This window comes from Chlorocebus sabaeus, chromosome 20 (genome assembly GCF_047675955.1).
Source record: "Chlorocebus sabaeus isolate Y175 chromosome 20, mChlSab1.0.hap1, whole genome shotgun sequence".
Lineage (NCBI taxonomy): Eukaryota > Metazoa > Chordata > Mammalia > Primates > Cercopithecidae > Chlorocebus > Chlorocebus sabaeus.
This window is the reverse complement of record NC_132923.1, coordinates 47,344,573-47,371,135: the sequence shown is the minus strand read 5'-3', so window position 1 is coordinate 47,371,135 and position 26,563 is coordinate 47,344,573. Positions and strand designations below refer to the sequence as shown.

General features: G+C 38.5%; 1 protein-coding gene across 2 annotated transcripts in view; it reads left to right on the top strand.

Moving 5' to 3' along the window:
* The window catches only part of LOC103224467 (leucine rich repeat containing 8 VRAC subunit B), a 53,115-nt gene extending 29,129 nt beyond the window's left edge, over positions 1-23,986 (top strand). For both annotated transcript variants that reach the window (XM_007978029.3, XM_073008611.1), the window contains exons 2-3: positions 12,995-13,049; positions 23,923-23,986. In XM_007978029.3, the coding sequence (XP_007976220.2) occupies positions 23,924-23,986 (63 nt within the window). In that variant the 5' untranslated portion in view covers positions 12,995-13,049; position 23,923. The remainder of the gene's footprint in view (positions 1-12,994; positions 13,050-23,922) is intronic.
* The last annotated feature ends 2,577 nt before the right edge of the window (positions 23,987-26,563 follow it).

Genomic DNA, 26,563 nt, shown 5'->3' with positions numbered 1-26,563 from the left:
CTCCTCATGATTGTCGAGTATACCTAGTGTCAGAGCATGTGCAAGATGTAACATTTCCACTTTCTCTTGGTGCCCCATGACACAAGTTGGTGTCACACAAGACCCTCTTCATTTCTACCTTTCTTCAACTGACAGAGACTAAGTTGTTGCCTTCCTTAAATGGATAAGAGTCTCCACACAATAAAAACAGATGGTATTGTCAGATATAAATAGGTAAATATTATTTTTTGTGTGTGGGTGAGAGAAAAAAGACAGGAAAAAACTACACTTGTAGCTTTCTTGGCACAATCTTTTTGCCTTTCAAATTTGGTTGCTAAGAAATAACCATAGATTCATCTGCTGTGTATAAAAGAGAAACGTAGAGACTCTGTGTGTTTTGCAGCCGATTTTGTCACTGAGCTATGACAGAGCCTCACCCTGATTTAGAAGTCATGTGTCAGACTTCCAGATGGGGAGTCTATCTTTTGTCTCCTGGAAAACCATTGTTTCCAGAGTGCCCATGTTTCTCCCCTTTGCTGAGACCAAGTGAAGCTGCAGAATCCTGCTGAGTTATGAAGCCCGAAGCCAACCTAATGTGCAGGAATGACCTGTCCCATTTTTTGGAATGTAGGCATTCTATTTGATTCATATTAGTTATTTGTGGGTTATCTTAGAAGAAGCTTAGTCTGTCACTTCAGAGTGCCCAGAGCTGCACCAACTTATTCTGAAAGCCATGGCAGAGCTAAATTCGTCTTCTCTGCTGATGAGGCTCAAATGGAGTCTTTAGTCTCTGCTAAAGGATTCAGGAAGCCTTGCATGTCACATAGAATTTGGGATGTGAATTGAAGGTAAGAAGGTATGAAGATTGTAAGATACTTTTGCAGCTTTTGCTTCCAAGCAAGGAGGTCTAATTAAAACTCTTGTATCTGTTAAATTAATATTTACTAGCAGCTTCTACAAGCTAAGCCCTGGGATGCTATGATAAGCATGATACACATAGACCAGACCTCAGAGAGAAATAAACCTTTAATCAAACAATTACTTATAGGTTTGTGATAAATGTTATGAAAGGAAGGGATAGAGAACTACAGGAGCATGTTGTGAAGTGACCTGTCATGTCAAGAAGGTGTCCCTTAGGAAATAACTTTATTAGTCATTGATTCAGGGCATCAATGACTTAAACGACTGCCTTGTTTTGGCCTTGAAAGCAAGCTTGACCTTTTAAGTGAACTATCTGGCACTGTTTGAAATTGCAACAGCCAGCTGAAATAAGAATTCGCTCTCCTTATGAGACTTTTCTTATACAGCATCATGTTATGTGTATAATAAATTCATATTTGGCCTTTGCCCCCATGTCACATCACAGAGCCCCATTCCTGATAAGAGTGTCCTTTGTTATTCATAGTGAGCCCCTGTTAACCATACCTAAGTTTTGTTTTAATGTGGTAACTCATTGTAGGCACCTGGGTAGCCTCAGGATGGGGGCTGGTCACCAGAGGATCCAACCATGTGATTCCAGCACTGGAACTTTTACACCCACCATCAACGTCTGGAAAGGGGAGAGGGACTGGAGATTTTTCAATCACTAATAGCCAATGTTATGTAATCAATGATGCCTACATAATGAAGTTTTCATAAAAACCCCTAAACGATGGGGTTCAGGTAGCTTCCAGGTTGGTGAACACATGAAAGTGCTGGGAGGGTGCTGAGGTTGGAAAGAGCAGAGAAGCTCCATCCTCCCACTACCCTCAAATACCTTGCCTTTTGCATCTCTTCCATTTGGCCGTTCCTGAGTTGTATCCTTTATAATAAATCAATAATGGTGAGTAAGGTGTTTTCCTGAGTTCTGTGAGTTATTCTAGTAAATTATCAAATTTGAAGAGAACGTTATGGGAACCCCCAAATTTATAGTCAAGTCAAACAGAAGTACAGGTAGTCTGGATTCCTGGGACTTGTGATTGAGTTTGAAGCAAACGCAGTCTTGTAGAATGGAGCCCTTTAAACCTGTGGAGTCTGAGGCTAACTCTGAGTAGTTAATGTCAGAATAGGATTGAATTTTAGGACACCCAGTTGGTGTTACAGGGAGTGATATCAGAAAAAAAGACATCTCACTCTGCATTTACCCTAAATGTAAACCAGACGTTCTCCCTCTCCAGCTGAAGAGCAAACGGCAACCAGTGATTTTGACTACCAGCAGCCATTAACCAAGTCACAAATGTGAAGCATTAATTTAACACCAAGGTAAAAATGGACATTTTACCTGAATCATACGTGACACAAGAGCTTGCTTTTTCAAAACAGACTGGTTTCTCTCTGAATGCGCTTGCCCAGTGTTTCATTCCCCACACCTTCTTCCATGGAAAATAGGAGCTGGAACAGATAAGCAGTGTTGACTGACTGGAATCTTTTAAAAGAGCTTCTCTGGGTTGGGCAGTTAGGCATGTGCACTCCATTGGCACAGTGAGCTAGAGATTGTGCGCATTCTCTTTTTGTCTTTTTCCAAATCCCCAATTAACAGACCTTAAGTGATCCATTATCCGTCCATTATTGCAAGGCAGATTTGGAGAATAATTTTCTACTGAGGTTGTTGTTTTGTCACAGTGAAACAAATGACTGACGTTCTGTGTTTGGGCCACGTAGTTCTTCTGAACCCCTGGGCCTCAATGCCTTTTTTGAAGAGTTCTTTTTGACTTCGCAATAGGACCTAAATGTGATGAAATGTCAATGTCTTTGCAACACTTGCTGTTTTGTTTCCCTGGAACCGGAGTGGCATAAATAAAGCTCACTTCCTGGGTTGTTTTGTTTCAAAGATACTGTCCCAAGGCCAAAAGCATCCTCTTTTTAAATCACTTTGCTAGTAAAAGCATTAGCTTTCTTTATAAGAGTTCTCTTTTGCATTTGTTTGCTACTGCAGTGACTTCAGAGTGCTTCCATGATATTTGTTTTACCACTAATATCAATTCTTGAGCCAGTATGATTGTCTGTATTTTAAAGCTGAGGAAATGGAGGCCTGTATTTGGTGAGTGATTTAAGCCCATGCAGATAATGGTGGAGGCAGGCCTGGGACTCAGTCCAGTGTTCATTTTCCACACTGCTGCCATGGAAAACCAGCCCCTGCCTCTTACTCTCACTAGTGCAAGGAGTGGAGAAGCAAAATGATACTGTACTCAGTTAGCAGCAGACACATAAATAAAATTTCCTAATTTTTATTTATGTGTTTTTTCCTATGTTGTGTGTTCCCCTGCTAGGGCTTGGGGAACGTTGAAATTAGGAAATTTGTACTTACCTAAAACAGCTCCAGAACACTTACACGGCAACAGATCAGCAAATAGGGCAATTGCTCTAAGATGTGCAGGGTTGACTCTCACAGCAGTGACTGCTGCTGACCAGTAAGTCAAGAAAACTGGGCCGGGCACGGTGGCTCACGCCTGTAATCCCAGCACTTTGGGAGGCTGAGGCGGGCGGATCATGAGGTCAGGAGATCGAGACCATCCTGACTAAGACAGTGAAACCCCGTCTCTACTAAAAATACAAAAAAAATTAGCTGGGCATTGTGGTGGGCGCCTGTAGTCCCAGCTACTCGGGAAGCTGAGGCAGGAGAATGGCGTGAACCCGGGAGGCAGAGCTTGCAGTGAGCCGAGATTGCACCACTGCACTCCAGCCTGGGCGACAGAGCGAGACTCCATCTCAAAAAAAAAAAAAAAAAAAAAAAAAAAAAATCTGTAAAAATGCCTAGTATCTGTAAGCATAGACACCACTGAAGTATAGATAGAAATAAAGTCAGAGGCTTTGAAAATCCCTTGCCATCACAGCAGGGTTCCAAACTGATTGGAATCCATGAGACAGGCAGCATGATAAAGCAAGAGGTGGCCATAGCTAACTGTGAGGCTGAGTGAGTGTCCACAGTGAGTCACAGGGCGAAGCATCCTATTGTCATGTTTGTACTGTTCTGAAGTGATCCATGATCACTGTGATCACAGAATTAATAATCCAATCTGCCCTACATTTTGGGGTCAAACTTAGCACTCCTGGGAGGAAACAGTAAGAGCCAATAAAACATAAAGCAAGAGAAGCTGGAGATCACCACTCTTTCCCCTCACTTCCCAGTGGCAAGCCTCCCAACCCTCCCTGAGACATTGCTTTGTCTTTATAATAAGAAAGCAGCAAGTCAAGAGGTGACATGTTTTAGAAAGAGCTCTCTGGCTGCAGTATGGAAATGGGACTAAGGAGGGCAAGAGAAGAGGTGATTTCAGAGTTGTCCTGCCCAAAGAGGACATGGGCCCCACTCAAGACAGTGGTAGCAAGATTGTAGAAGGAACTGGTTTAAGAGGCCGTTGGATTTGAGGGAATAGAAGAAGAGAAAGTTTCTGGGTTAGGTGCCTGCCTTAGTCTGTTTGTGCTGCTGTAACAAAACACCTAAAACTGGGTAATTTATAAGTAACGTAAATGTATTCCTTTTCAGCTCTGGAGGCTGGAAAGTCCAAGATCAAGATACTACAGATTTGGTTTCTGGACCATGAACATGGTATAGGAGTAGAAGAGCAACAGGGATAGAATGAGAGAACTTACCCTTCAAGCCCTTTTATAAGGCACTAAATCCCATCCTTGAGGGCAGAGTCCTCATAGCCCAATCACCTCTTAAAGGCTCCATCTCTTAATATTGTTGCACTGAGGATTAAGCTTCAACATGAATTTTGAAGGGGACACAAACATCCAAACCATAGCAGTCAGTGCCTTAGCCCTTGATGTTGCTATCAACCTGAGATTCAGGGATCGAGGAAGGGCAGGTATGATATCTAGGTGTGGGAGGAAACAGTCGATGCAGTTTGGGACATGCTGCTTGAGTTGCTTCCACACATCTGGGTATATAGCCAGGAAGATGTTGGGGAGACAATTCTGCAGCTTGGGGTTAGGAAGCTGGGCTCATGATATACACAGAGATGGTGGATGAAACCTTAAGCATAATGCTCAGGATGTCACCGAGCATAGCATATGTGTGAGTAGAGAAGCAACAGGCCCAAGACTGAACCCCAAGGCTTACGGGGTAAGGTAGTATTAGAAACCTTCCATGGTCCTAATACCTTTTTATCTTCAGTTAAAATTAGTACTTCCTGCTGGGTGTGGTGGCTCATGCCTGTATACCCAGCACTTCGGGAGGCCAAGGTGGGACAATCACTTGTGTCCAGGAGTTTGAGACCAGCCTGAGCAACATTGTGAGACTACAAAAAAATAAAAATATAGCTGGGTGTGGTGGCATGTACCTGTAGTCCCAGCTACTCGGGAAGCTAAGGTGGGGTGCATTGAGCCATGACCACAACACTGCACTCAGCTAAATGGCAGAGTGAGACCCTGTCTCAAAAAAAAAATATATATATATATATATATACACACACACACACACACACGCACACACACATATATATGTACACACATACACCCACACACATTTTTGTGTATATGTGAGGCAGAGTGCCCATAGCAAGCCACATGGTGAAGCATCCTGTTATCCTACTTATTTATAAACATATAAATAAATTTTAAAAATTAGTACTTCCATTATATTGGCTTGGTGACCTTTTCTTGCTATAACCAATTTTTACTCTCTTTTTCGGTGAGACCAATTTATGAGTTGGCAATTGTAGACACTGTACTCCCTTTCTAAGAAAACATACACCATTGCTTTTCCTGGTGTTCTAACTTTTAAACCCCTTCTCAATCCTCACCACTCCAGAGGAGTCTTTCAGACTAGATATCCCCTAGCTCCAACCACAGTTAATAAACTCATTGCATTGTGGGAAACTGGAAGTAGAGACTCTCTCAATCATTTGCTCTCTCTGACATTACATGTAAGGAAAATTAGGTTAAGTGAGGTGACAAAGCCAACATTATACCATCAGTAAGATGTAAAGCAAGGAGTAGAACTTGAGTTTCCTAACGCCTAGTTGGGTATTCATTTGATCAGGTCATGCTGCCTTGTAGTGTTGATCCTTCCCTATATCTCAGTAATGGTTACTTTCCTTCATTTGAACAGCTAATCACATTACTACGTTCCTCTCATCTACCAATATAGTTCTATGGAGAGGCAGAGCAGCTGTTTCTCTATTATTAACTCATTTGATATGGCTTTTAATATATCTGTCTCATTTGGTATATCTTTTAATATGTTTGTCTCATTTGATATGCCTTTATCCACTTGTGCTTTAGTGAGCAGTTCGACCCCACATATCCAGAGACTGTGGAAGTAACAAGGCAATCATGCAAAAATGGGTTTATTACGAAAGTCTCAGGGATACGTGGATGGATGGATGGATTGATCTGTTTATTTCACATAGGCACCCAGTAAGTGTGTCTGCTATCACTAAGGCCAAGGATTGCTATTACTGTCTTATAACCACCTCCCAAAACACACACACACACACACACACACACACACACACACACACACCCTCTGCATTACCACCACCAATCCTCTCACCTTTTTATCTTTTCCTTTTCCTCCCTGCCTTCACCTACCCTATTATTGCTGTCCTTGATGCCTTCTGGTGGATTGACCTCTTAGCAAAAGATTAACAAGAGGATCAAACACTTTGCATATCCATTAAATTATTAGTGAATTTTGTAAACATGGGAGCTTCAATTGTTATTTTAGGGAAAAAAAGATCTTCCATATTCAGTTACCTTAATAGTTACCAGAAGATTTTTTAAATTTCTTAACGTCATATATTGCGATTTATCCTTTTTTTTTTTTTTTTTTTCTTTCAGAGACTTGATCTCACTCTGTCATCCAGGCTAGAGCTCAGTGGTGTGCAGTCTCGGCTCACTGCAGCCTTGACTTCCTAAACTCAAGCAGTCCTCCTGCTTCATCCCCCTGAGTAGCTGGGAGTACAGGCAGGTGTCACTATGCCCAGCTAATTTTTAAATTTGTTGTAGAGACAGGATCTTGCCTGTTGCCCAAGCTGGTCTCAAACTCCTGGGCTCAAGTATCTTCCCATCTTGACCTCCTAACGTGCTGGGATTACAGGCATGAGCCACCATGCCTGGCCATATTGCTATTTAGTAAAGAAGACGTAAACCTTTTCTAGACAAATTTGGGGGATCACATTCTCTCTCCCACCCAAATCAGGATGCTCTCCCACCCAAGGAAGGATGTACCCTTCCTCTGGCTATCTATCATGTCAACCTTAAGTATTTAAAACAGGCAGGCAGCATGGAGGAATTCAAGGTAACAAACAAAATTGATAATTAAATATTTAGTATTTATTGTAACCTATGAATTATGAACAAAGCAAATTCAACACATTAAAATTATATTTTTTGTGTTGGTATGTTTTCTAGTATATTGAGACCGACAGTATATTTAATTTGCATAATCCATTTATGTTCATTTTAAAGCAATAAGAACAGTTTTCCTGTTTTACATGAGTATAGATTTTTTTGTGGAGATATATATATGTAACAAAATTTACTTTTTAAACTATTTTAAGTACTTTTTACTTTTTAAAGTATTTTAACTGTTTTTAATTCTGTGACATTGAGTTCATTTATATCATTGTACAACCATGATTATAGATTTTAAGTCATGACCCTCTGCTTGGGTGACAGTCATATCAGACCTGTCTGCAGCATAAATCTTGATAGACATTGCATCAAAGAGTAGAGGTTACCAGCACAGGTTAACTTTTTAAAAATGTGGCATCAAGGTATATCAAAGATTTCACAACACTTTGCCTTCCTTATGGGCCATATAGTAAATGATTAAGAACAGTTACATTGATATTTCACGACACTTTCTAGTAATGAGTCTTGTGATATATGGTGAGAACTGGCATGGAAATCACAACTTAGGTGGAAAGCCAAACCTCCAGTATCCAATCTGCTATTTGTTTATAGGATCATACTTTAAAGGCAATCATTAAAGGATTAATTTTAGATAAAGCTACTACTGTGTTAATAAATAACCATGTTTAGTGCTTACACTATACCTGCTGCTGTGCTAAGCATTTGAATTGTAGTTGCCTCAATTAATTCTTAAAACAACTCCATTAGGTTGAAACCATTATTATGGTTATTATCCCTATTTTACAGATGAGAAAAGTGATAGCTTATCTAAGATCAAGCAGATGGTAAACAACAAAGTCAAACCTCAATCTTAACTATTCTGCTACCTTCCCTTCCGAGTCTCTCACATTTTCATCAGTTTTAGGATAAGAACTAGGCCGAACAAAGTAACACATTGAAAACATGTGATACTCCTTTTTAAAGTCTTTCAAAAAGAAGGTCATATATGGGTAGTATGGTTTTGATTTATTTTAACCACATTTTAATCAATATGTCTGGAAGAAAAGCCATGTAAAACACTATTATTTAACTGCAGATTAAACTTGGGTTATTCATCTTGTTATTAAATTGTTGGTAAATGTTTCTTCATAAGAGGCTGTGCAAGCAGGATGTACCCTTGCTCTGGCTATCTATCATGTCGACTTTAATTATTTAATAGGCAGCCAGGATGGAGGAAGCACTTGTTGATTCTGTTTCCTAGATGGAATACTGAGCAATGAGCTAGGAAAACAAAATAGATCTCATTCTTAAATTGTCTCTTTTAGTTCTAAAAGATAGATTGTAACTTTGAGAAAAGGAGAGAGCTGTCACATTCTATATAAAACTCCTTTTTATATAGCTCCTTGGGGAGGCTGTGTACCAGATGGCTCTTAGTCAGCTCTGTTGTGAATGCTGGGTCTGCTTCTGAGCTTGAGCAAGTTTGTTTCTCGGAACCTCAACTTTTTCACCTTTAGAGTCGGCTAATACCTATTTCACCAGGTACACTGTAAATGTTACCCTTCCCCTACCATCACCCCTTTCCATTCAACAGTAATTATTGAGACTGTTAGTGTTACTTCTTCCTGCACACCTGATTCTTCCAAGAGCTCAAAGGCTGAAGCAGGAAGACATCAAATCAGATATTGTTGATTCAGTTTAATGGAAGCATAATAGAACTATCAGTATTCCCTAAATGCTAAAGAAGCATGAAGGACTAACTGCTTGTTTATGGGGACACACAGGGTAGCAGTGTTTGTTTTAAACATATTTTGTGTTTAATAGTCACTTAATACTGAACATTAAACCTTTGTGTTTTGTGGTCAGAAATTAGCTCAAGCACTAGGCTGATTTGCAATGCATAACAATTTGATTTTGTCTTTGGGTTAAGAGTATATTATAGCAGATGTAGCATTCTTTACAGTGATCATTATGAGATGTTATTGGTTTTATGAGACTAAAGCTATCTAAGGACATGCAATATTGGCATCTCAATCACAGCTCACAGCATTGTGGAATTATAACATTTATGAAGCACCTAATATGTGGTTGACTCTCAGGACACTAGAAAGGTCCTTGCCTTCCAGAATTCAGGACAAGTGGGCACAGAATTGTATGATGTGCAGCATGCTTGTTTGGATGATACCTTGATAATTCCGTTGGTCCTAGTATTATTCTTGTTGCATTATACTTAGGTTAACTTGTGGAAAAGGGAATAATTGTGAAATCATAATTTGATAAGATATTAAGGTCATTTTGGAATGCTCTGGCATTTATCCAGTGGTCCAACACTGATTCAAAATGACTCTCAGTCATTATAATGCAGCCACTCAGGCTGAATTGACAGCAGTTTTCCATTCAGATTTGTGAAATGTTCCATTTGGTGAGTAAGTCGGCAAATATAAATTTTTCTCCTTTCTCACTGAAGGATGAAGACTTAGTCTCTGCTTCTGAATTTCTGCCCCTGCCATGGGGTCTTGGAAATGCCTGAGTCTCTGTCCCTGTCATTTGCTTTGCCACCCTTCCATACCCACCATGTGTGTGCACAAGTGGTGTTCACAGAGCTTTCTGAGAGCCAGGCCTTCTCCTCTGTACCCTTGGTTCCTAAATGGGTGGTGAAACCTGATCTGCTGTCCTTCATTTACTCAACAGTGATTTACTAAATATTCATGGCACAGAGAGAGACAAGACTGATGCAAGGGGAGTGGGCTTATCACTGATCACTCTGGGCTCTGGACAGGCTAAGGATTTGATGCCACTTCACACTGGTATTCATTAAATATTTGTTCACAGTGTTTTTAAGTGGAGTAGTGAAGCACTGTATGGAAAAAGAGTAGCAAAAGAGCCCTCTGGGTCCTCCTTTTGCCAGTTTCTGACCCAAAGGAAATAGACTCATGATATTTTCTTCCAACCACATTCAATACCATCCTTGAGAAAGGTTCAGTAGGTACTATTTTTGTTTAATCTAGTTAAGTTTCCAGAGATCTAAATGCCCCATTGATGAATCCATACGTGGTAGCTGCTATAAGATCTAGGACCTTAATCTAGCCCATGAAAGAGACATTGGGTTTCATCCCCGGGATACCGATAAATGAGATACTGCCCCAGCCCTCAAAGAATTGGAGGCAATAGCTTCACATATATTAATAAACACTGTAAAAGAAATATTAGTAAATGACTTCCTGGAACACAGATGAAGGAGCAACAAATTCAGCCTGTGCTGGTCTGGATGGCTCATAGAGGTGATTCCACTTGATCCAGAATGGGAGAGATGATGCAGTGGGATGTTCTTTTTTTAAATCCATCTGTTATTTATGATTTTGAGATTTTCAAACTGATGAAATGGGAGGCTTTAATTTTACGTAGTCTGAAGCCTTAAACTTATACAATTGCCTGAGGCAGGGTGAATGAGTATGATATTACAGTGATTTCTGCCATAGCTCTCCTGCCAAAAAAGGTCCCAGTGACTATGCCTTTAACCCAGTTCAGGTCCTTTGACCAGAGATTCTTGACATCTTGCTAGATCTTTCCTAAGATTTAACTATCCCTACAAAACAAATACGCCCAAATGGAAAGCCATGCTCAAATTCCAAAATTGTATAGTAGTTCTTTGTGCACTACAAAAAAGTTTGTTTTGTCAAATCCACCATCGCTCCTAACCAGAAAGAAACAAGAACATCAAGAGTAAGATCCTTTGGGGCCTTTTGTTTTTCTATCAGAAAGCTGATTGTTGCTGTATTGTTCCTTAATCCTCAGTCACTTGGGAGCCGTGCCTTGTATGTCCTTCATTGGGAGCCTTCCTTTCAGGAGGAAGCTCTTATTTGAGAAAGAAGAGAATTATCAGTGTTATACTTATCTCCAAATCTTCCAGAATACCCTTTTATTTTTAGGTTATCTTGGAATTGACTTTTTAAGTTAAAATACACACGTCTTGTGTCCTTCCTCTGGAGAGAGAATGTTTTTGAAGGGGTAGATCAGCTAGTTGTGTAACACTCATTAGCATAGCAAGCTGGCGGACGTGCTGACGCAGGCCGCCTGCCTCAGCAGCTGGGTCGGTCAGAATTGCTGTAACAATCTTTGTCCTCTTTTTATCCTGCCTAATATGGACTATTTATGCTATTCTAAGAAGCATTGTCATTTAGTATTTCACATTTCATTCTTCCAACTTGGTACTTTTGTGTTCTGCTAAGGAGGAAGAAAGGTGATAAGTTTAGTTATAGTTTCTAAAATTGGTTTGAATGATTTGGTTTTATGCTGAATAAAGAAACTCAGCTACATTTTGTTATTTACTTTACTTGACAGCAGTGGCTTCACCCTGAGATGACAAATTTTCATTACGAGAGAGCTGTCATTGAGCTCTACATTTTTATCTTCTCAGCAAAATATTCCTCTGGTTTAGGCAAATGTTAAATAGGAGAGAGGAATGAAATGTATTAGTAAGTATGCTGAAACATGTTCAATTCAACTCAAAGAAATGCCAAATAAAGCAGCAATAAGATCATTTTTCACATAGGAATTAGCAAATTTTTTTAATAATGATTTCTAAATCTGGTGAGGTGTTACTCATACATTGTTGACAGGAAAGAAAATTGGTATAACCTTTCTGAGAAATAATTTGATGCTGTATATCAGAGGCCTTAAAATGTTTATGCTCTTTTGACCTAATTCCTTCATTTTGGAAGTATATGCAAAACAAAACAAAAAAAAAAACATATGAAGAGTACAGAGATGTTTACAACATTATTAGTATTTAAAAAAAAGGAAAATTGAAAATTTAGTAGGGGAATGATTTCGTAAACTAAGACATATCCATGCATGAACTATATGCTTCCATCAAAAATGATTCTTAAAGAAACTTCGTAGCAGTATCAAAAAAGCCTGTGATATATAAGTGGCAAAAAAAGATCTCAGTATTGTGCCATTGAATTTTATAATGGCATAATTGTATAAAACCAGTAGGTCAGCAAAAATTAAAAACTGGACGAAGAAAACTATCCCAAATGTTAAGTCTTTCACTGCGTTTCCCCTTTTAAGAAGCATAGATACTTTCAATTTGTTTTTCTGTCTTATATTTATAAAATCAGTGGTACTCATATATAATGCTGTCTTATTCTCCATTAAAAATTCATTGTGCACTTTGGGAGGCCGAGGCAGGTGGATCACGAGGTCAGGAGATCAAGACCATCCTGGTTAACATGGCGAAACCCTGTCTCTACTAAAAGTACCAAAAATTAGCCGGGCGTGGTGGTGGGTGCCTGTAGTCCCAGCTACTCAGGAGGCTGAGGCAGGAGAATGGCATGAACCCGGGAGGCGGAGCTTGCAGTGAGCCGAGGTCGCGCCACTGCACTCCATCCAGCCTGGGCGACAGAGCGAGACTCCGTCTCAAAAAAAAAAAAAAAAAAAAAAAAAAAAAAACACAAATTCAACGTTTATGTTTTGTGCCTTGTAAGCTACTGTTGTGATGAAGTAAAATGTGTAGTTTGTGACAGTGATTTGTTTCTCTCCCTGGGTAATAGTTAACCTCTTCTTTGAGAAGTCAGAAGGTGATCTCTTTAATGCTTTCTTTTTAAGTAAGTTATCTTTTGTATGTTTCATAAAATTATTATATATGTTGGAAATTTTAGAACCATATCAGTGGATGAATTATCTTGCAGTCCTGTGATGCGTAAAATATAACAATATGCTTGTGATTTCTCCTTAGGAACTTTTCAAATTGAGACTAATTGCAGAGGTTCCAGTTGACCAGCATTCATAGGGTAAGATTAACATCCTGAATTATAAACACATGGTAAAGATAATTACAATTAAGTTGTAGCTTGAGGCAAATAGATACTGAATACTTAGTATGTAAAAGAGATTACTATTCTTACAGATAGATGTTTTGAGTAAAATCTTTCTGAGGTTTTTAAACCAGTTAATAAACAGAAAATTAGATCTGTAACCTTTTAGTAAAAATGTCATCTTCCTACCTTTTGTGGATTTTGTTTGCAGGAAAATATATGTGTATATGATATTCGTCATTTTTAACAGTAAAATCTAAGGAATATAATAAATGCCTTATACTAAGTCCAATCTAAGACATGGACTTAGAGTCCATGTCTGTATTTTTCTGATTTTTGTTTAAGGTAGAATTTTTAATACTGCCATAGATTTGGTTTGCTGTATTTCTATTAAGGTGGAATTTTTAATACTGCCATAGATTTGGTTTGCTGTATTTCTATTAAGTAAAAGATGGCCATACTTTCTTTGAGTAGGCAAGTCAGAAATAAGCCCTATACTCTGTTGCTTCCTGCAAACATCATTCATCTTTTGTAATTGCAGAAGATTAATCTTAAGTTAGATTGTAGCAGTGCTTTTAGCTTTGACACAATGAATGAAGAATTTGTACGCTGTATAATAGCACAACTCTCTAATGTTCTGAATACACCTTAAAAGTGTCACCCAGCTCTGAACATATAGTCTAGATGAATCAGTGGTGAAGATAAGCGATCTGTCACCTACTGCATTCTAAACACCCTTCTTTTTTACAGATGAAGGTGAAGATCCTTTGACTTCTTAGGTATATTCACATTTCCATTCTGACTCATTGAGTTAACTATAAATTCTTTTTAATTTTATAATTTCAACTTTTATTTTAGATTCAGGGATACATGATCAGGTTTGTTATCAGGGTATATTGCATGACACTGAGGTTGGGAGTAAGAATGATCCTGTCACCCAGGTAGTGAGCATAGTGTACAATAGGAAAACTTTCAGCCCTTGCCTCTCTCCCTTCCTTTCTCCTTTTGGAGTCCCCAGTGTCTGTTGTTTCCATCTTTATATCTGTGTGTACCCAATGCTTAGCTCCCACTTATAAGTGAAAAAATGTATTTAGTTTTCTGTTTCTGCTTTAGCTCACAGAGGATAATGGCCTCCAGCTTCATCCATGTTGCTGCAAAGGACTTGATTTCCTCCTTTTTTATGGCTATGTAGTCTTCCATGGTGTATATGTACCATATTTTCTATTTTTTTCTTTATCTTTTTTTTTAATTTTTATTTTAAGTTCAGGTGTACACGTGCAAGTTTGCTACATAGGTATACTTGTGTCATGGGGGTTTGTGGTGGATATTATTTTATCACCCAGGGGTTAAGCTCAGTACCCATTAGTTATTTTCCCTGGTCCTCTTTCTTCTCCCACCCTCTACCCTTTGATAGGCCCCAGTATGTGGTGTTCCCCTCTATGTGTCCATGTGTTCTCACCATTTAGCTCCTACTTGTAAGTAAGAACACGTGGCTTGCAGAACATTTGGTTTTCTGTTCCTGCATTAGTTTGCTAAGGATAATGGCCTCCAGCTCCAAAGGGACATGGTATCGTTTTTTTTTATGACTGCATAGTATTCCGTGGTGTATATGTACCACATTTCCTTTATCCAGTCTATCATTGATGGGCATTTAGGTTGATTCTATGTCTTTGCTATTGTGAATAGTGCTGCAACGAATATACACACGCATGTGTCTTTATAATAGAATGATTTATATGCTTTGGGTATGTGCCCAGTAATAGGATGGCTGAGTTGAATGGTGTTTCTGTCTTTAGGTCTTTGAGGAATTGCCACATTGTCTTCCACAATGGTTGAACTGATTTACACTCCCACCAACAATGTGTACGCATTCCTTTTTCTCCACAACCTCATCAGCATCTGTTTTTTGACCTTTTAATAATATCCTTTCTGGCTGGTGTGAGATGGTATCTCATTGTGGTTTTGATTTGCATTTCTCCAATGATCAGTGATGCTGATCATTTTTTCATATGCTTCTTGGCCGTGTTTATGTCTTCTTTTGAGTAATGTCTGTTCATGTGTTTGCCCACTTTTTTATGGGGTTGTTTTTTCTTGTAAATTTGTTTAAGTTCCTTAAGATGCTGGATATTAGACCTTTGTCAGATGCATAGTTTGCAAAAATTTTTTCCCATTCTGTAGGTTGTTTGTTTACTCTTTTGATAGCAGAAGCTCTTTAATTTAATTAGGTCCATTTGTCAGTTTTTGCTTTTGTTCCAATTGCTTTTGGCATCTTCATTATTAAATCTTCGCCCATGCTTATTGTCCTGAACGGTATTGCCTAGGTTGTCTTCCAGGGTTTTTATAATTTGGGATTTTATGTTTAAGTCTTTAATCCATCTTGAGTTAGTTTTTCTATATGGTGTAAGGAAGGGGTCCAGTTTTAATCTTCTGTATATGACTAGCCAGTTATCCCAGCACCATTTATCAAATAGGGAATCCTTTCCCCATTGCTTGTTTTTGTGTTGTTGAAGACCAGATAGTGGTAGGTATGCGGTCTTATTTCTGGGTTCTCTATTCTGTGCCATTGGTCTATCTGTCTGCTTTGTGCCAGTACTGTGCTATTTTGGGTTATTGTAGCCCTGTAGTATAGTTTGAAGTCTGGCAATGTGATGCCTCCAACTTTGTTTCTTTTGCTTAGCATTGCCTTGGCTATGCAGAGTTTTGTTTGTTTGTTTTGTTTTGTTTTGTTTTGTTCCACGTGAATTTTAAAATAGTTTTTTCTAGTTCTGTGAAGAATTTCAATGGTAGTTTAATAGGAATAGCATTGAATCTATACATTGCTTTGAACAGTATGGACATTTTAATGATACAGATTCTTCTTATCCATGAGCATGGAATGTTTTTCCATTTATTTTGTGTCGTCTTCAACTTCTTTGAGCAGTGGTTTGTAGTTCTCCCTAGTTAGCTGTATTCCCAGGTATTTTATTCTTTTTGTGCCAGTTGTAAATGGGAGTTTGTCCCTGAGTTGGCTGTCGACATGACTGTTGTTGGTGTATAGGAATGCTAGTGATTTTCACACATTGATTTTGTATCTGGAGACTTTGCTGAAGTTATCAGCTTAAGAAGCTTTTGGGCTGAGACTATGGGGTTTTCTAGATATAAGACCATGTTGTCACAAACAGGGATACTTTGCTTTCCTGTTCTCCTATTTGGATGCACTTTATCTCTTTTTCTTGCCTCATTGCCCTGGCAAGGACTTCAATACTGTGTTGAATAGGAATGGTGAGAGAGAGTATTATTATTGTGTGCTGGTTTTCTTTCTCTTTTTTTTTTTTTCCTTTTTGCTAAGGAGTGTTTTACTTCCAAGTTATGTGATCAATTTTAAAGTATGTACCATGTAGCAGTGGCAATGAGAAAAATGTATATTGTGTTTTTGGTTGGATAGTTCTGTAGATACCTATCAGGTCCATTTGATTCAGTGTTGAGTTTAGGTCCTGAATATCTTTGTTAATTTTCTGTCTCAGTGACCTAATATTGTCAATGGGGTGTTAAAGTCTCCTACTATTTTTGATTGGGAGTCTAAGTCTCTTTAAGGTCTCTAAGACCTTGCTTTGTGAATCTGGGTTCTCCTATGCTTATGAAGCTTCATTTGGCCAGATATGAAATTCTGGGTTAAAATTTCTGTTAAGAATGTTGAATATTGACTTCTAATCTCTTCTGGCTGGTAGGGTTTCAGCTGAAAAGTTTGCTATTAGTCTGAAGGACTTTTCATTGTAGGTGACCTGACCTTTCTCTCTAGCTGCCTTTAACATTTTGTCTTTCACTTCAACCTCGGAGAATCTGTTGATTGTGTGTCTTGGGGATCATCTTCTTGTGAAGTATCTTACTGGGGTTCTCTGCACTTCCTGAATTTGAATGTTGGCCTCTCTAGCTAGATTGGGGAAGTTTTCATGGATGATATTCTGAAATATGTTTTCCATGTTGGTTCCATTCTCCCCATCTCTTTTAGGTAAACCACTCAGCCATAGATTCAGTCTTTTTATATAATCCCATATTTCTTGGAGGCTTTGTTCATTCAGAAAGGCCATCCTCCAACTTTGAGATTATTTTGTCCACTTGGTCTCTGCTGTCTGCCTGTCATTTGAAAGGTGAAAGTGTGATTCAGAAGGGATTACATAGGCAGTGGGTTTTGTTCTACATAGTATGACTTGCTTACTGTGGTGTGGGGTGTGGTCAGGAAAATAGTCTTATAAACAGCAAAAGGTGATGGAGAAGGATTTGAGGTTGCCTTCTCTGTAAGAATTATCCAGCAACTCGTGGCTTATGCTTGTGTTCATATTACAAGAATATGGCTGCAACTTCTTTTATTTTAAGTAGATTTTAGAAAATATAGTAGCTTACTAAAAACTTCAAAGAATTGGGAGATCTTTTCCTAAAGAGAAAAATATTATCTACATTAAATATATGATGTATTCTATAACTGCCAGGAATAAGTAAAAGTGAAGCAATATTCCTTAAAGTTTAGAACAACTCAAATGTCGGCCGGGCACGGTGACTCACGCCTATAATCCCAGCACTTTGGGAGGCCGAGGTGGGTGGATCATGAGGTCAGGAGATAGAGACCATCCTGGCTAACACCGTGAAACCCCATCTCTACTAAAAATATAAAAAATTAGCCAGGCGTGGTGGCGGGCACCTGTAGTCCCAGCTATGTGGGAGGCTGAGGCAGGAGAATGGCGTGAACCCGGGAGGAGGAGGTTGCAGTGAGCCGAGATCACACCCTGCACTCCAGCCTGGGTGGCAGAGCGAGACTCCATCAAAAAAAAAAAAAAAAAGAACAACTCGGATGTCATTAGGATTTCTATAATTTTTCCCATAGTTTTAATTCACTCAGTAACTTTTTAATTTAATGTATTACTTACTATTTATAGTTTTTTATTTCATTTATTCAGTAACTTTCTCCGAGGGCTTCTGATGACTAGGGTAATTTTCCTAATGTTTATTCATCAGATTGTTTCCCAGATGCATTATCTTACTACAGCTTTGGGTCAGAAGCTCTGGAAAGGCAGTTGTGTGTCTCTCTTCTCCTTTGGTTCTCTGTATTATTTTATGATGATGTCAGCTGCTTTCCTTGAATTCTGATTTTTGTGTTCCAGAAATACTGTGCTTCTCCTTTACCACACTGACCCTGCTTCTCTATCCTTTTTCACTCTTCCTTATCTAATAAGCCTTCCTGATCTATTTTATAGAGGGAACAGCAATTCTGTCCTTCACTCACTAAATTATTTCTCTCAAATAATTCATTTCTGTGGCACTGACCACCACTTAAATGGTCATGACTTCCTACAGTGGGCTAAACATGGCTGCTAAGGCTTAGCAACTTATCCATCAAGAGGTGGAGTTGATTTCCCCACCCTTGGAATCTGGCTGGCTGTGGTAGGTTTTTTGATCAATAGAATGTGGCAGAAATGGTGTGGAATAATTTCCAAGGCTGGGCCTTAAGAGACTTGTAGTGTCTGCTTTTGTGTGCTTGAAACATTCCTTCTTAGATCTTAGTCTCTTGCTGTGAGGAAGCCTAATTAGCCATATAGAGGACTGGCAAGGCCCCTCCTGGTCGACAGCCTAAGCTGGGCTCCCAGCCAGCAATCAGTAGAAGCACCAGTGTTGTGACTGAGGCACTTTGGGCCTTCTAAGTATTCTAGCACTCCAGCCAACACCATATGAACTGCCACATCATTCCATAGAATCATGAGAAATTATTAATTGTTAGTTTAGCCACTAAGTTTTGACTTGTTACACAGAATAAAGAATCAAAACAAAAGTTGGTACCTAGAAGTGAGATGCTGCCATAACAAAAAATCTGTCATTTTGTCTTTGAGACCAGATGTCAGTGAAGGCCTGAAGGGCAGTTAGAATACTGTTGCTGCTGGAGGATGTCAAATGGTACCCTTGCTTTATATTGAGAAAAAAGTCAGCAAGACCATCACCTGCAGTAACATGGAACATAGAAAATGAACCTAATGAACTTGTGGATCTAGCTTAGGAGATTTTCCAGCAAAATATCAGAAGCTCCGAGTGACCCCTTTAACTCCTTTTTTAACTCCTTTTTCTTTTTGTTTGATACTATGATCAAAGTATTTCAAAAAAGAGACCGATTAAAGAAGAAACTATTTTGATTTTAAGCAGACTTTAGAGGAAGTATTTCCAATCCTGAATTTTCTCAGATTGTAAATCCAACTGTTTCTCATCCCCAGCTCTTCTACCCAGCAAAAGATACTCAAAGAAAGAAATGGCCTCAGGTCCAAAGATCAGATCCAGAACATTACTGCCAGTAAAACATGGTCTCAAGGTGAAAATAAAAGTAAAGGCATAGCTGTAAGACCCTTTATTAAAACTTCAAAAAGATTGAAAGCAGTGCCTCATAGAACCTCTCAGCTAAATGGAAGGGCTTCTAATAATTTCAAGAGTCTTGTCCCACAGCTTTCTGGAACTGAGTTAGATGACAAGATCCTGGACTTCAAGCCTGAATTTGATGCCATAGTGGGATGAAGTTTTGTGGGGGAGAAAGTGTTAGTGTGCTTTGCATGTAAGAGGAATGTAAATCATTGCGTGGCCAGAGAGTAGACTGTGGTGGATTAAGCATGGCTGGAGACTCTTTGCCACTCCTCCCATTAAAAGGTGGAGTCCACTTCCCTTTCCCTTGAATCTGGACTGGACTTATGACTCCTTTGACCAGTCGATTTTGGTGGATGTGTCAGTGTGTAGCTTCAAGCCATGCCTTACAAGAGCTATAGCTTTTACTTTTGTGCTTGGAAGGTATTGTCTTAGAACCCACCCACCATGCTATGTGAGGACACTCAAAGAGCCACATGGAGTCTCACATGAAGGAGTTACCAGCCAGCAGTTAGCACCAACTACCAGCCTAAGGAATGAGGACATTTTGTACCTTCCAACCATCTGGAAAGTGTGCCAGCCAACACTATGAAGTGAAAGAACCTCCCACAGAATCTCAAGAAATAAAACCTTTTCTTAAGCCATTAAGGCTTGGAATATGCAGAACAGTTAGCAAAAACCCTCCCATCTCTATTGCTGCTGAGTTCTTGCCACTCCCTGGGAAAGGCTCTGTCACCCTGAATACACCCTAAAAGTTTGAATGGTTGGGGGATCTTTTTCATTTTGTACATTTAATTGTTATATAAATATTTATTGTGCCCCATGTGCTAGAAACTGTGTAAGATACTATAATATCATAGGATCAAAATCTGAATCCACTTGACTCCTGCCTCTGCGTGGACCTCTTTATCTGATGTTGCTATAGGTGGTACTGAATTTTAATTTCCCTTGACTATTTTATTCTTGGCTTTCTTTTTGAACATATTATAAACTTTACCCTTATTATTTCTCACCCACATAATTGAAATAGGCTTTCAGCCGCTCCCTTTATTTCTAATCCCTCCTCCCACAATCCATCCTGCATATCTCCATAGCTCAGTGATTCACTGTTCTACCGCTTCACGTTTCTGAGACTCTGAAGGGTTCATGTGGAGATGGTATCTGTTACTTTGTAGTCTGTAGAGCGGAGAGAGCATCCTAGATGTCTAGTGCAACTTCCATGAAGACTTAAAAGATAGGCGCTTTTCTCAGATAACTTTATTGTCTATCTTGTAAGCTTTCTCCTCCTGGGGAGATTTGGGGGAAAAAAAAATCTGGCCTCTCCTAGACCAATTGACTTGCTCTGTGGGAGTAAGGCCTGGGTTTAGGTTTCTTTTAAAAGTGCCCCAAGAGGTTCTAAGGTGAAGCTGACGTTGAGAATCACTGTCTTAGATTTGTGATTCTTGAAAAGTGGTCCTTGGACCAGCAGCATCAACATGAACTAGGAATTTGTTAGCAATGCAGTTCTCGAGACCTACTTCCTACCTTATGAATTGGCCACTCGGAGGGATGGACTCATCATGTGATGTTTTAATAAGCTCTTGTGACTTTTATGTCCATTAATGTTAGAGAACCACTATTAGAAAAATCTAGGTCTCAAAACTACAACTGAGTTTGGGAAGTGTGTTTGTTATTTGAAAATCACTGTACTAACAAGATCTGAAAGAACTGGAAAGGGACATAAGGAAACTGGTATATCAAATGTTACTGCTGGTGATCATTTAGGTACTTGAAAATGTTTAATGCATGTCGTTAAATCTCTCAAGAGTGGTTAAATGAGTTACTTAGCATAAAGAAAGGGGGCAAATTAATCAGAGATACTGATGCATTGTTTCCTGGAGAAAGAACTCAACAAAAGGTGAATTTAAATTTCAGTTAGATATATGTTAGTCCCAAAAAACATCTTAATGGGAAGTAGCACTAAACATTTTGAAGGGCTCTAAGGTGATTTTTAAATCAGTGTTCAATGAGAGTAATGTAGAGAACCACTTTTTGGAATTGTTCGGCTATAATCCCTGCCTGGGGTCAGAGACAGATCTTTGAAGTAGCCTCCAGTTCTCAGTATATAATGACACTAAATACCATCTGATCATCATTTGTTTATTTTTTCACTTGTTATTTTAGAAATGCTTTCAAAGTAAAATAAGGACTACTGGGAAGTACTGATGCCTAACTTGAATGTTGATTTTACAGTCTTAGAGACTTTGGAGTAAGATTGTCAAGTGAATTCATGTGTTTTGAAGAAGCTTTTATGACTTCTTAATGAGGTTTAAAAGCTAAAAGAATGGGATTAGAACTGTAAAATCCATTACTCTCAACATTTCTTTGGAATGATTTAGTGTGTTTGTATATTAGAAATAGAGATCTTATTTGGATTGAGTCACCATTGTTTACTAAAATATGGTCTGGAAACAATTTCCTGGACAGACAGTATTAAATGGCATAATGACAAAGGATAGCTATGCTTAAACTCTCTAGTTAAGCACTTCATAGGAAAATTAGCATCATTTTATATATAGGAATGCTGAGATGTTTTATATATACTTAAATCCAGATGCTGTATATTTAAATATTAAGTTTTAGTTCAGTAGAAAATATTTAGTAGGAAAATGTTTAGCTGAGAAAGTAGATTGTATGTAATGGAAGACATTACAGAAAACTAGATTTACATCCTTATTCAAAAGATTATAATAGAACCCAGTTATAATGCAGATATTAGGTGAGTTGGGAAAGAGCGATAATTAGCTTTTTCTTCAGCTTTTGAGAGACCTAAGACTGTTAATTGGATTGACTGAGACCGTGTCATCTGGTGTGCATGAGGTTGGGATTTGAGTCTGAGGACCTAGGTTCCAGTTGCAACTTTATTTTTTGCAGGTTTTGTCACCTTGGGCAAGGTAAATTCTTTAAGCCTGCCTTAATTTGTATGCATATAAACATAAAGAGTAATACTATTTATTTCAGTGGCTTGTTTTAAGTATAAAACAAATTAATGTAAATGAGACATGCTTTGAAGGTAGAAAAACAGATGTTAAATTATTAATAAAGTAGAAAGTGTATTTCTGATATTTAAGGAGAACTGTATTGTATAAAAAGAATCATGGCTGAGTAGCATTTTTGAATTATGCAATAAATTCTTTTCTGGCATGTTACAAATGCAGCTGCTGTGAAAGAATATGTAAAATGTTTCACACATCAGATGTCTTTATCATGCTCAGTGCACATAAATGCAGTCATGTGATATATGTTGTAAGACTTGTATAAAGGCTTGTGAATTGTGAATGAGAAATTCTTACTCCAGTGGTGCCATGTAATTATGAATTAGTATACAGCTAGGTTCTTATACATACTAACTGTGCTTTCTAACCTTCAAAACAATTTGATGCTGGATGGTGACTAATTGTAAAATAGGCTTTGCACATGACTTGGTAAACCCAAAGTAAGTTTCGGACATGCCCAGTTTTTTGATATTTGAAATGACAAGCTTACAAGATTATTGCTAAAAGTATCTTAAATACAATTTGGGGTCAGTACTCCTAGGAGTATTTGAAGTACTTTTTAAAATGGATTGTATAATATAAAACCTCCCTAGAAACTTTTCTTTGAGGTTTCATAGGTACTAAAAGATATAATTTTTACATTCAATTAAAAACAAATTCTAGCATTTTACAATTTTCTCACAGTTCAAATTATCAATATATATGTAATTTAACTATCACAAATTATTGAACTATAAATGTTACAAATGGGTTTTATTAACCTCTAAATTAAACAAATATAAAGCCTAAGTATGTTTAATAATAACATAATTTCCAGTAATTTCAGCCATATTTCTGAGCTGTATCTGAAAAAGTGTATTAACTTGTCACTTTTTCTAATGAGATTGGTAGGCTAAATTTTAGGAGCACTGAGACTTATTTGGATAGATGTTTGGTTTTAAATATGGGTACAGAAATCACTTGGTGTGACAAGCCATCTGAAAAATGCAAATAAGAACAACTGTATATGAGGAATGAGTGAGAGAAATTAACATATGTCGACTACTTAGAAAAGCTAAGTGTTCATCTAAGTGTTGTAGATACAGAATTTTGAAATATGTTGTGTTTAAATTTCTGAAGGAACTTCCCTGTAATTGAAAAGAAGTTCAGGGAGTGAGTATGGTTTAATGAATATGAGTGGGGCCCTGTAGATACAACTTTGCCAGAATGTGCCCCAGTGTGAAAAGTAAACTGACCTGTGAAAATCTAAGCCAGGCACAGTGGCTCACACCTGTAATCCCAGCATTTGAGAGGCCAAGGTGGAAGGATTGCTTGAGGCCAGGAGTATGAAAATCTATTTGCCATATCATGTCTTATGACAGAGAGGGTTTCTGGAGACAGTATCTCCAGTTTGTTTGTTTGAATGACTATAGCTATTTTAAGATATTTATGTTTTCTCATAGAATGAAGACAAACACAGAGATGGTGTGTCTAAGAAACTTCAAAAGGTGTAGACCTCCTGACTGAAGTATATTGATTTATTTAATCTTTTTCATTATAGTAAGTATAAATATTTAAAACACGTTATTTTGGTCAATGTTGACTTGTATTTTTATTGACTAAGTATTCACTCTCTGTCAAATGCCTTATCATTGTTAGAGCTACTGTTGTTTTCATTCTTCTACAATTTCAGTTGCATATGTTAAATGAATTTAATTCTCAGGACCTTTGAGAGGACAAATGAAACATGAATTTAGAGCTGAAAGAACCCTTTGAAATTATCTGCTTCACTCTTTTTATCCATTACAAGAAATTCCTTTGCAACTTCCCTGATGGATGGTCATTTTATTGATCAAGATTCTGCTCAGGACATAGAGCTGAACTGTTTCACAGAGCAGCCAGTTCGATGACTTTCCACCACAGACTGAATCAAAATGTAATTTTCTAAAGCTTCCACCTACCTGGTTCTACCTTGGGAGCAAATCCACTATTCTTTCACCTATGAGGTTGTTGTGCAAAAATGTAAAGATAAATTCTCGGGCTCACCTAGTCATCTATTATCTCAGCTGAATTTCATCAATTGCCTGTGTTCCTCTGTAGGAAATGGTTTGGAAGCAACAGCTCCTGGTTAGGTTTTGGCCCATTTTATCTTTAACCTGTAACTGAGCATTGGGTTTCAGTATTGTAATCTCACCAGGCAGGTACAGGAGGACTGCAGCTCCTTTATCTGGGTTCACCTATTAATATGGCCAGAAGTTATAATCAATATTTCAACATAACAACTATCACATGACTAGCTGAAAGTATGCATACATGTCAACTAGAATCCTAAAGCATTTTTCACATGTTCTTTCTTTCATCCAGCAGTGTTTTCTACTATCCCTCACACCCCTGGCCACATCATATTTATAGTATTTTGAGGTCTAAGCCCAGGACTTTCTCTTTGCCTCATATATTCCTCTCATTTTAGTTTCTGTCTTACCTTGACACACAATTATGTAAGGCAGAGAGGTGAGGCAGAATGAGAAGAGTTGAGAGTTAGAAATAGACCCACTTAGCTGGAGTGAAGGAGAGAAGCCCTGAAGAGTTATATAATCCACCTGTAGGTCCTAGGAGGAAGGTGAATCCATATAATATAATGTGATGCCCAGAGAGGACACAAGCAGAAAGTAGTGCTCCAGTCCAGCAATTAAACTCAGAAATTGTAGAATGTCCTAACAGGTACAGGAGCATGAAGCTGTAGGGTTCAGGGTCAGATGGTCAGGAATATGCTGAGGATGAAACTTATTAACAGGGAGCAGGGACTCTGGAATGGGACTCTAAGGTTCAAGGCAGGATACCAGACCCCAGAAAGAGGGCAAATGAGAGTAAAAAAGTCTTCCTGGCTGGGCACAGTGGCTCAGGCCTATAATCTCAGCTCTTTGGGAGGCCAAGGCGGGCAGATCACAAGGTCAGGAGTTCGAGACCAGCCTGGCCAACATGGTGAAAGCCCATCTCTACTAAAAAGACACAAAAATTAGCCGGACATGGTGGCATGCACCTGTAGTCCCAGCTGCTCAGGAGGCTGAGGCAGGAGAATTGCTCGGACCTGGGAGGCGAAGGTTTCAGTGAGCTGAGATTGTGCCACTAGACTCCATGTCAGGAAAAAAAAAAAGTATTCCTTGGGGACGCTACTAATATTAGGGTGTCTAGAGAGAAACTCAGGCCCAGAATAGATGATAAGACTCCAGACTCAAGAAAATCCAGGAGAAGCCCTTGGAAATAGGTTAGAGCTGGACTACCAGCAAGGGAGGACCATGCTACCATTACTATTTTTCTTCTTTTTCTTAGCAGATATTTTCTAAGACCCACATATTTCCTTTTACCTTACTCTGTGTTATCTTATAGATGATCTGGATTTTACTGATTAGCGATTTTTGAAACAATTGGTGTATGTAAGACTCAACATAGAAATTCTCAGGAATGTTGTCTTAATACTTTTCAGGATGAAAATACAAGATAATCTTGTTTTCCTGAAGACAAAAATAATTTAATAATGGAATATACCTTATTCGTTTATCTTTTTAGCACTTTGCCATCACAACATTAAACATGAGAGGGAGTCCCCGTGATCGAGTATTCTAGCAGAGCTTTTCTTCCTTATTCTTTTTTTTAGCCATAACTTTTAACTACTTCCCAAGTTTTAAATACTCAAAGTTTTTTAATACTCACGTACTTAAATTACAAAGCGAAAGCTTGTGTGGAAAGGAGACAATACATTCAGTGACAGGTTGTTTTGGGCATAGAATTGTAGACCCCTCTAAGCCTAAGGGGTAATTTTACAAAGCAGAGCTTGCTTAAAAGAGGCTCCTTGTGGTGACTAAAACAACTCTCGGGCTATAAGTGATGCTTCAGACATGGGAGAAGGTGTGGAAAGGAGCTTACTCAGACATTTTGGAAGGTACAGTGTGACCATTGGAAATTAGGTGGCTGGCTGTGGTGGCTCATAGTTGTAATTCCAGCACTTTCAGAGGCCAAGCAGGGAGGATCACTTGAGGCCAAGAGTCTAAGGCCTGTGAGACCCTGTCAAAGAAAGAAAGAAAGAAAGAAAGAGAGAGAGAAAGA